This window comes from Abramis brama (genome assembly GCF_963993115.1).
Source record: "Abramis brama genome assembly, chromosome: 1".
Classification (NCBI taxonomy): domain Eukaryota; kingdom Metazoa; phylum Chordata; class Actinopteri; order Cypriniformes; family Leuciscidae; genus Abramis; species Abramis brama.
Window position 1 is genome coordinate 14,284,763 of NC_139963.1, and position 11,716 is coordinate 14,296,478.

At 36.4% G+C, this 11,716-nt stretch overlaps 1 protein-coding gene across 3 annotated transcripts in view; it reads right to left on the minus strand.

The window, feature by feature from the left end:
* mfsd11 (major facilitator superfamily domain containing 11) overlaps window positions 1-10,970 on the minus strand; it is a 13,049-nt gene extending 2,079 nt beyond the window's left edge. Inside the window, exons 1-14 of one of the 3 annotated variants that reach the window (XR_014608898.1) lie at window positions 10,776-10,970; window positions 10,384-10,516; window positions 9,642-9,697; window positions 7,555-7,662; window positions 7,397-7,476; window positions 7,210-7,306; window positions 6,686-6,744; window positions 6,295-6,451; window positions 6,136-6,176; window positions 5,964-6,029; window positions 3,106-3,231; window positions 2,843-3,017; window positions 2,609-2,744; window positions 195-672 (exon numbers count right to left, since the gene is read on the minus strand). Coding sequence is in view for 1 of the 3 variants with exons in the window: in XM_084134472.1 (XP_083990598.1) it covers window positions 511-672; window positions 2,609-2,744; window positions 2,843-3,017; window positions 3,106-3,231; window positions 5,964-6,029; window positions 6,136-6,176; window positions 6,295-6,451; window positions 6,686-6,744; window positions 7,210-7,306; window positions 7,397-7,476; window positions 7,555-7,662; window positions 9,642-9,697; window positions 10,384-10,479 (1,359 nt within the window). In the remaining 2 variants the exon portion in view is untranslated. Of the gene's footprint in view, window positions 673-2,608; window positions 2,745-2,842; window positions 3,018-3,105; window positions 3,232-5,963; window positions 6,030-6,135; window positions 6,177-6,294; window positions 6,452-6,685; window positions 6,745-7,209; window positions 7,307-7,396; window positions 7,477-7,554; window positions 7,663-9,641; window positions 9,698-10,383; window positions 10,517-10,775 lie in introns of all 3 variants that reach the window. The other 2 variants (XR_014608899.1, XM_084134472.1) reach the window with 2 other exon arrangements.
* Between the last annotated feature and the right edge of the window lie 746 nt (window positions 10,971-11,716).

An 11,716-nucleotide genomic window follows, 5' to 3' on the forward strand; every position in this document is an offset into this window, starting at 1 on the left:
GCATGAGTTGTATGGGGAAACTCTATGATCCTTTCATGCTTGTTTTGGAGCTTGTCATCTTTGGTCACTATCTTTGTGGGGAAATGAGCTGCATGAAGATTCTTCTCGAGTTCCACGAAACATTACTATCATACGAGTTTGGAAATCACGACAGAAGTTTCATTTCAGGGTGAATTATGTCTATAGTCATTTGCTTGTCTTGTTCAATGTTCGAGAAAATGTCGGAAATGTCGACGAGAGACCGCAGTTCGCAGATGGTCGTTGGCATGGCATGGCATAATGCTATTTGAAAACGTAAAAAAATTGAGCAAACCGTTTATTATTGCATTACAGCACTTGAACCTTGATCCCATCAGGGGAGTAAACGTGTTTTAAGTGCAAGTAAAGAAAGGAGTCTATGCAGCCGATCGGCTTGAAAAGGAGAATGGATACATGGTGTTCCCGCAGATTGAAGTCTAGGAAAATGGTTTGCAGAAGTGCTCAATGAGGCTGATGGCTGGAGATATCCTGTCAGATACTGTCATAGTCCGAGTCCCGTTGGGTTCTGATGGCGGCCCACTCCACCAGAAAGAAGGTCCCGGTGCCCATGAAGCCCACCAGCACCATGATGAGCAGCTGCCAGTGCAGGAGAAGGTAGTTGCTGTAGAAGAAGGCCACCGCAGCGGTGATGGACTGCAGAGACGCCACGAAGAGAAAACACAACTTCACATACCACACCATACACAATCACAAACTCAATAAAGGTGGGCTTTTAATTACCGGTTCTTACAATAAACCACGTCTTTTATTTTAATCAGAGTTTCTGTCTGAACTAGGCTGTTCAACGGATGCTTGGTTAAACCCAATCCAGTCCAAAATCTACTGCAAGTCCCTTTGGATAATTGCATCTGCTAAAATCATGAATGTAAAATCCTGCTCCTCAAAGCTGTATCTAAAGCATCAAGTGTTTCGACACTTTGAATTTTAGACATAATATAGACATTTTTCAATTGTAGTCTTTTAAAAAGGCATCTGAAATAATAAAGTGAAAAATATAGATTTTTTTATACATATCGATACTGAACTATCTGAAACGCCTCCAATACTAATTTCCCACAGAACAGATATGCGATACCAGCTGTGCTTTCTCTCTCATCTCTCCGACAGCGAGCTACACACAAACCCGCCTCTCCTCACTCACTCGTTAATGAATATTGTTGCGGTTACAAGGCTTGAATTTTGCGTATTGCACATAATTTGACTCATTCCCGCAAGTTTTGTGCTCACACCCAAATTGCGGCACATAAAGCCGACCTCTCAGCACTAAACTGAGTTCTTTTTCACTGCTTATTGACATTAAACAGTCAAATACACACAAAATAATGTCAAAATGCCGGTCTTGGTGAGTATTCACGTCAACACATTCAGTTATGTTTTATGTGAACATTAACAGTTGAGAAAGAAAATGTGTGCCAGTATAATGGATCCTTGCGTCAGGTCTTAAAGCAGCCTAATAAACCTGCTACCAAATTATGAGATAATATTAAAAATATCTATATGGTAGTTTTTCCAAATGGTATCAGATGTCAAAATTGTGGCTAGTGAAAATGTTGAGTGGCTTGTAACTTTGGAAAACTACTAGCCACAGCGGCTGGTGTGCAAAAAATAAAAAGGTAATCTCAAGCGCTGGTCACATCATACAACATTTCATTTTCAGTGAGGACATAAAAAAATTCTCAGCGCTCAATACGCCGCAAGAACTTAGGACGAGGCGTAACAGGCGAATTAAAATATTATATAAAATATACTTTATATTATATAAAATATTCCTGCTATGCATATATTAATGTATATTAATCTATCCTGTAAATAAATTATATTTTATACTGCCTTTAATTTATTCTGAATTAAATACTGTAACCAAAAAAAAAATCATTGTATTACTGATTAATTAAAAAATAATAAAAAAATGCATTATGTAGAAAATCTTTATGGTCATATAGGTTATTTTCTTTGAGCAACATATACAATTCTTTATATACTCTCTTTTGATTTTGTGACTCCTTAGGACGAGTTGAAACTGGAAATTGCAAATATTTTCCTTCAATGTATATACATTTTCTATAGTTATTGTTTTTTTTTTTTCAAAACAATACATATTTCTTAAATGTTTTCAAGTAAATGGGTGAGTCTCACAAAATCTCAAGAATATGAACATACATCACCCCCAAAATATATATATTTTTTTATAATTTAAGGAGCCAATAATCTCTATAATGTTCTTTTTAGGACCAATATTTTCATGCCTCAAAATTTCTAGTGGTGCAAAAAAAAAAAATTATTGGACAACAAAACACACACTGAAATGACTGTTTAGAACCTAAATAAAACTAATGGGAATGAAAATAAAAATTGGCTTCATGTTTTTAAGCAAGATATAATTGTATTATTTACTTTGTTTTTTGTTTTGTTTTTTATCTTCCATTTTTATATATTTTGGGGTGAAATATGACCCCGGCCATTATGTTTTCACCCAAATTTTTGGCACTGTCTTTTAGTATCAAACAATTTAATGACTTTAAATGCTACCAATTGTAACACTTTTTTTAAAATAAAGGAAGGTTCAAACCTGTACAAATTTAAAGACTGCAAACGCTGGTGCGCTGTCGTCCCGGAACAAGACCCCCACAATGCTGATGAGCTGAGTGTTGAAGCAACTATCACCCAGACCCAGCAAGAAACTGCATATCAGCGCCACCGTCACACTGACACAACACATGAACAATAAAATAAATCAATGCAAAGAAGCAAGAAAAGTGTTAATAAACATCCATTCTCAATGCCCATGCCTGTTGACTCTTACCTGGGTTGGATAAAAGCTTGCATTTGTGTGCCTTCCTCTGGGGCCACGGGAGCATCACTGGCTATGTTGAGGAAGATGAGGTAGAACGCCACAACATGGGTAACCAGACCCAAAAACACTACCGGGTTTCTGCCATAACGGTTACACTTATCCATGATCCCAAATACTCCCCCTCCTGGTTAAACAGAGAAATCGTCTTATTACATTTTCTTTGGCATGTTCACTGAGAACAGAAGCACAATAGTTGTGATGCACTGACTCACCAAGTATTTCACCAACACCGATCAAAATTCCAGAGAGGCCGATTAGACCCTTGGCGCCTTCTCCAAATTGAGTCATGGCCCCTAAACACGTCCCATACACCCCACTGTAAAAGGTGAGCTCGAGACCTGTACAGATAGGCAGCCACATTGTCTCAACATCACAGTTCAGATAGTCTTCTATATCTATCACAGACAGATCTTCAAAGAATAGTCCGTAGGGTGGACAATATGTCCGATTTCCTACGTTACATGATGAATATTTTTATATCACTGTAATTAGTATCGACCGGTTACTTTTTAATGTTATTGTTACTGGCCCGATAAGAAAATGTGCCCGATGTATTAAAGCAGATAAATAGTGGATTATTTCCTTCAGATGTGCACTGTTCGCCATGATGGTTTTGAATATGCTTGAAATATAATTGAAATCACTTCAAAAAGGAAAATACTGTTCAGTGCAACATCTGTCATATAGGCTACATAACATTATAATGAGAATATTATAATTGTGTGCTTAGGATATGTTTTTTAATGGTGAGACTTGTTTTTGTAATCAGGCTGGAAATGGATTTAGATTTATCTGCCAATATATCGGTTATCGGCTTTCAAATATAAAGAATTATCGGTTATCGGTATCGGCCAAAGTTTTCATATTGGTGTATAAATATCAAAATATTTGTTTTTAAGTGGGGGAAAAAAGAAAATGTCAATATATATATATATATATATATATCTATCAGAGACAGCTCTCCAAAGGATAGTCAGTGAGGTGGACAGTATGTCCGAAATCCTACATCACATTATGAATACTTTTATATTACTGTAATGGTACAGTGAGGAAAATAAGTATTTGAACACCCTGCTATTTTGCAAGTTCTCCCACTTGGAAATCATGGAGGGGTCTGAAATTGTCATCGTAGGTGCATGTCCACTGTGAGAGACATAATCTAAAAAAAAAAAATCCAGAAATCACAATATATGATTTTTTAACTATTTATTTGTATGATACAGCTGCAAATAAGTATTTGAACACCTGTCTATCAGCTAGAATTCTGACCCTCAAAGACCTGTTAGTCTGCCTTTAAAATGTCCACCTCCACTCCATTTATTATCCTAAATTAGATGCACCTGTTTGAGGTCGTTAGCTGCATAAAGACACCTGTCCACCCCTACAATCAGTAAGAATCATCCAACTGCTAACATGGCCAAGACCAAAGAGCTGTCCAAAGACACTAGAGACAAAATTGTACACCTCCACAAGGCTGGAAAGGGCTACGGGGAAATTGCCAAGCAGCTTGGTGAAAAAAGGTCCACTGTTGGAGCAATCATTAGAAAATGGAAGAAGCTAAACATGACTGTCAATCTCCCTCGGACTGGGGCTCCATGCAAGATCTCACCTCGTGGGGTCTCAATGATCCTAAGAAAGGTGAGAAATCAGCCCAGAACTACACGGGAGGAGCTGGTCAATGACCTGAAAAGAGCTGGGACCACCGTTTCCAAGGTTACTGTTGGTAATACACTAAGACGTCATGGTTTGAAATCATGCATGGCACGGAAGGTTCCCCTGCTTAAACCAGCACATGTCAAGGCCCGTCTTAAGTTTGCCAATGACCATTTGGATGATCCAGAGGAGTCATGGGAGAAAGTCATGTGGTCAGATGAGACCAAAATAGAACTTTTTGGTCATAATTCCACTAAACGTGTTTGGAGGAAGAAGAATGATGAGTACCATCCCAAGAACACCATCCCTACTGTGAAGCATGGGGGTGGTAGCATCATGCTTTGGGGGTGTTTTTCTGCACATGGGACAGGGCGACTGCACTGTATTAAGGAGAGGGCCATGTATTGCGAGATTTTGGGGAACAACCTCCTTCCCTCAGTTAGAGCATTGAAGATGGGTCGAGGCTGGGTCTTCCAACATGACAATGACCCGAAGCACACAGCCAGGATAACCAAGGAGTGGCTCTGTAAGAAGCATATCAAGGTTCTGGCGTGGCCTAGCCAGTCTCCAGACCTAAACCCAATAGAGAATCTTTGGAGGGAGCTCAAACTCCGTGTTTCTCAGCGACAGCCCAGAAACCTGACTGATCTAGAGAAGATCTGTGTGGAGGAGTGGGCCAAAATCCCTCCTGCAGTGTGTGCAAACCTGGTGAAAAACTACAGGAAACATTTGACCTCTGTAATTGCAAACAAAGGCTACTGTACCAAATATTAACATTGATTTTCTCAGGTGTTCAAATACTTATTTGCAGCTGTATCATATAAATGAATATTTAAAAAAATCATACATTGTGATTTCTGGATTTTTTTTTTTAGATTGTCTCTCACAGTGGACATGCACCTACGATGACAATTTCAGACCCCTCCATGATTTCTAAGTGGGAGAACTTGCAAAATAGCAGGGTGTTCAAATACTTATTTTCCTCACTGTATATATATAACAATATAGTTATTTGCATCCATGTGGCAATGCCTACTTTTGAATAATCCAGTGAATTAAATACTTTACAAAAGAAAAAGGTACTTATTATGTTGTCTTTTTATTTGGAACTTGATGGACACAGCCCAAAAGATAAGATTATTAATAGTTAATAATAACAATTTTTGTTAATAACCATTCTTGTTCAAATATGTTCAAAACAGTACAATATTACATATAAATATGACATATTATATAGTATTATTATTATAAAACCATTATTAGTATCCAAAAAAACAAATCCTCCCTGCTACTAAAGGGGTCCCCCAGGGCTCTGTTTTAGGCCCTCTTCTTTTCATAATCTGCTTGCTTTATCTGTCATCATGGTGTGAACTAGCACTGCTACCACACAGATTTCCTTTTAGAGGACTGAACTTACCAGAGTATGCAAAGGGTATGCTCAATAAAAGCATCTCTTTGGTCATAGCCAGCTGTATGGATCTCTCTGTTGATGAGATGAGAGAGATAATGAGATGAGACACCTTAGCATGTTACACAGAACAAAACTTTAAATCTTTGCATGCGTTCTTAAATATTTTAGTGCCACTTACTGAATGCCTCCAATGCCTGAGAGCCCCGAGTCTGGGATGGCCTTAAAAGAGTAACAAGAATAGGAAGCAAGGCAAAGGAAAAAAAGACACAACATGATTAAACGGGTCCAGATGAATGTCTTGATTTGCAGAAGTGCATAAAAATATGTTTGTACTTACACCACATCAGTGCTATCAGAGATTTCTGTTGGTAGAAGTGACTCAGAGGCATCAGAAGGTGCAGGTTCTGGGTCTGGTCGCTGGATCAGGAAAAAGAGGAAGTTTCCCACCAGACTGATGACTGTGAGTGTGATGAAAACTGTCTGGCGGTCCTTATCTGACACCAGCAAAAGACGTTTTTCAGCTTTATTCGACTAGAGACCTCAATTACAATTCTGTGTAACCCTTCAGAAATTATTTTGTATAGATGTTTCTATCACAGTATGATTTTGTTACATGAAATAAGCAAACCATTTATTAATTTCAGCCAAAATTATTGTTAATTTAACTTGTACACACATTACATTTCCATCAAAGTGGCCATATCTGAACAATATATATCTGTACTCACCTGTTATGTGACTCTTGTTATGCCAGGCAAGATATATGTAGAGATTACCAAAGAATAAGCTGCAAAAGAGAATAAATAAATCATAGTACCTTATGTAATAGGGGTGTAACAATATATCGTGTCACAACATATCGCAATACAAAAATGCAACGATATGTATAGTGGATAGTGACAATATGTATAGTGGATAGTTCACCCAAAATAAAAATTACTAAAGAGTTTTAGTGTCAGTACTACATTAAACTACTATATATAATGTTGAATATAATGTTTAATAATGCAATGGGGGAATATTTGTGGGTCTTATGTCTTATGTTACCAGTAAAAAGTGGCCAACATTATTTTAAATATATCTAGTCAGTGACAGAGTAAAAGCATATTCGTCTAAAATAATTATGTTTTCAGATTCAGAATCATGAATATTTTTATTCTGGTGTCTCTACTGTCCTGTGCATTGGGTTTCCAGCACCAAGTCCAAGCCTTTTCATTTATATTGACGCTCAGTGTCAACAAGAAGGATGTACCTAAACTGCATCAACGCCCAGAATATACCACTGTTTCTCCCAATAGTGGAATCTTTGGAGTTGATGGTGAGCAGATTCCCCTGAGCCGTCCAGAGCACTGCAAAAAAAATAAATAAAATAATAATATTAGAGAATGTGTGGCGCTACATTTTATGATTTCATAACCGGCCCGATTATGATATCTCACCTGCAGCGCCAATTCCAAGCAACACAGATAAAGTGTAGAATGACCAGGTGTACGGATGAATGAACACAGCAATATAAGCACTAAAAGAGACCAGAGAGCAAAACCATGTAATCATAAATCCTGAGAAAACGACTAAGTTATGACAGAAAGTCACTTACCTGTAAAGAAGTCCACTAAAAAACAAAGACAGCTGAGGTCCAACGACAGCTATCACTGAGGGCGCTATGAGGTTAGAGGCAGAAAACACGGCGTAGATAATCGCCATGCTAGAACAGAGGTATGAAAAGAATGTGTTACGGGTGGGATTTACTGGTTTGGAGGATGATTACAGAATGATAACATGGAAAACACCAATATAATAAGCATGGATTTCATATTTAATTAAAACAACTCGATGCCAAAATTGTTATGATGCATTTACTTTGATGATCATTATTAATCTTAAACTATTTCAATGTGTTTTATAGAAAGGGCAGAGTGAAACATAATTTTATTGGGGAGAATTTTATAGAAGGGGATACAAAGTTTAATTTAATGCAAGACGAGAGAATGTTACAATCTGCTCTTGTTACAATGGTTGGAGACTATTGAAACACTTAAAATAATAATAAATAATAATAAGAAGAAATGTTTCTTGAGCATCAAATCATAATATCAGAATGATTTCTGAAGGATCATGTGACACAAGACTGGAGTAATGATGCTGAAAATTCAGATTTGATCACAGCAATAAATTACATAAAATTTAAATAAATAAAATTTGAACAAATATTACAATTAGAAAGCAGTTATATTAAATTGTAATAATATTTCTGAGTATTACTGTTTTTACTGTAAAAACTTTTGAATGGTAGTGTAAACATCTGAACATATAAATTCAATTAATATATGCTACATGTTTATACAGTATGATATGCATTACTTTTAATTAATATTTTGGAAATCTAATTATTTACAGTAAACAATATATTTACACTACAATGCTGACGAGTCTGTACCTGCACACATACCGGTATATATATATATATATATATATATATATATATATATATATATATATATATATATATATATATAATATAATATAATATTATATTATATTATATTTATGTTTTCTTCCACCACAAGAAAGATAGACCATTTTTGCCCAAGGAAAAGAGCCTGTGCTGACTGAGTGTCGTGACATTGGGTCACATGACAACACTGCATTCATTTCTCTGTTTCAAAGTTCTGTTTTCTTTGAGAACATACAGTGCTTCTTTGTTATATAATCAAGGTCAGTGTGATTACTGAGGTCGAGAGAGAGCGCTTCGACTAACAGCACAACATCAGATGACCCGGTTTTCATCTTTGAATCAACTGTAATAAATCACATTCAGAACGAGTGCAGAGGCCAAAACATGTCACATGGCTTTAAGCAGAAATAGAGCACAACCATGGGATTCAGGAAGTAAAAGTCCCATTCATTATCTCTTTATGTATGGGTTTTTACAATAAACTAAATGTAATATATTTTTAAAGCCACCTTGTATATGTCATGTGCAATGTTTAATGTGGTGAGCAGTTCCTCGCCTCATTAAAAAGATCACAGTCTTGTCAATTCTTGATTTCATAAATCTTTATTTGCTTCAGATCAACATTTTAATGTTGTGCTATGATCCAGATCTGGCTGGCTCTTTATTTAGCCAAGGCAATTTTGTTTACATAACACATTTCATACACTATGGCAATTCAAAGTGCTTTACATAGAAAGCAATTTAAAGTCACCTTGAAATCAAAATGGATGATTCAACTTTTTTATGGAATATTGCAGTGATTTATCCGTGCACATCATTATTTTTGTCTTAATTCATGTGCCTTATAATCTTTAATCAAAATAACTTCCTCTCCCTCTTGCAGCTCTTCTCTTCTCCGATGATGCGTTTACTGGCGTGAGGGCGGAGCAACCTGTCACTCACACAAGATCAGCCAATAGCAAACCACAACCATCCAATCAATTCCCCTGGACAAAATCAAGCCCCGCCCTACATTTGTTCTTGTTCGAGAAGCCGTTTCACTTGGGCATCACAATATAGGGAAGAAATGAATATCGCAACTTCGGTTCCGTGCCGATTTTACGTTTTTTTTATTTTTATGTCTAATGAAAAAGCAAATGAGAAAAATACTTCCGGCACCGAGGTCACTATTGTGCTCTATGAAGAAAGTCGCTCTGATAACAGAAGAAAGAAATGAAGAAAATGAATACCTTGTGTATCCACTTCCATGAAACTCTGTACTGTTGAAACTCTTTATCACAGTTTGCTGGGGAAGAAAAGTAAAGATAGGTTTGATTATCATACTGGATGTTTTTTTAAAGTAAGCATTGCTGCATCTGACATTATAATATTCATCAGATCGACATGCATTTCACTGCGGTCACGCCATCTACGCTTAAAAAGACATTGCGCGTCTTAATGAGCTTGCGTGGTAGGCTAAAGGTGTGCGCTTGTGTCGCTACACATATTTAAAAAATTCATAAAAAAATAAATAAAATTGTTTTCTGCAAACTCCAACAGATTCTTGTTCTACGTCTCCCCGGGTACCACTGTGGTGATTTTATTGTTGTTTAACGGTTTCATTCTTTAATTATTATTTGCCAAAGCCATATACTATTTACCTTGCTATACAGACATATTTAAAAAAATACAAATAAAAAGATAAAATCAAATAGTTTTCTGCCAACTCCACCAGATCCTTGTTCTACATGTCCCCAAGTATCACTGTGGTGATTTCTATGTTGATTTTTATGTTAACAAAATCACCACAGTGATACTTGGGGACATGTAGAACAAGAATCTGGTGGAATTTGCAGAAAACTATTGTTTTAATGGATTTTTTTAATGTGTGTACCGACACCTAGCGCCCACACCTTTAGTCTACCACGCACGCTCATATAGACGCGCAATGTCTTTTTAGTTAGTCGCGTACCCAAAGTGTCAAAAACCTACTTCAATATTGCCGCAGGTGCCAAATGCTGTAAACATCACCATGAAGCCCAAGCCCAGGACGATGATGTTGAGCAGGGTCTTTCCTTCGGGACTCATGTTGGCTTCAAGTCTTTAGCTCGATGACAACCTGAGACTAGTGAACACACAAAAGCATCCGAGTCAAGTGACACCTGACCTGACACGACTGGTTAAAACCACTGACTATGCATGATCACTGCTTCCTCGTGACGAGATCAAACCGCTCTGAGGAGTCTTCAGTTAAAACAAAGAAGTCCCTGGATATGTGTCATGCGAACACATCTGAATAATGAGCTATTAAAAATTATTACTGATCTAATTTAAGCTTGTAAATGGAGACCGGTTGCAATAATAATTGTGCTAAGTACACTTACCGAACACTTATTTGTGTGCGCTGATGTAAACAGCTAATTCATAATGTAAAAGACCTGTTGATCACGACGATTTCGATATAACGTTAGGTGGAAACATTCTGCAAGCTGGAAAACGGGAATAAATGTTCTTTTCCTGCTTCTCGATCAGGATCTCCCTGTATGTCTGAAATCGAAAATGTCTGTCATGTGACTTCTATCAGCTGACGGTGACGTCATAACCATCTTCCGCGAACGGATTTGTGGGTAGTGTCGTCTTTTCAATGAATCCGTGAAATCAGTGAGAGATGTGCTGTTGATGGATATTCATTGTTCATTAAATATATTTGTTATCAAATAGATAGTTTATAAATGATTTCAGTTAGATATAATTTATATTCAGTATTTATTGCTGAATTTGTCTTGTTTTGCTGAATTTTATAGTCAGTAGAGCAACATAAATTGCTATTTTGAAGACTACATTTAGGACTTTTTGATCTCACATACTAACGGGAACTATATTCGTTATTTAACAACTTATAGGCCTATATATCTATAAAAAAGGATTCAAAGAGTCATTTTATGCTTAAAACAAAAACTTAATCTCTTTATTACCACAGAGGTTTCATATTAGAAATTAAGTAGAAATCTCTTATAAACGTATATACTCATTTTATTCTACAAATCATTATTTGATTTAAATATAACTTTCTGTAAAAGCTATCATTAAACGACTTTGCATTTATTTTGTCAGATTACTTATTCAGTTATATTGTGGGATGCAGAAATTGAAGACCTCTGTCATTTTTATTAGAAATGTTTGGCTTTTTGGCTTCACTAACTATTGTGAGGAGGATGAGTGCTTTTATCTAATTAATTTACCTTTTTTAACCAAATTTCACATTTGTAATGCAAGTTTAAGGTTTAAGTAGCCTACTGTTTAAGGTTTTGTTGAGTGAAGTAAA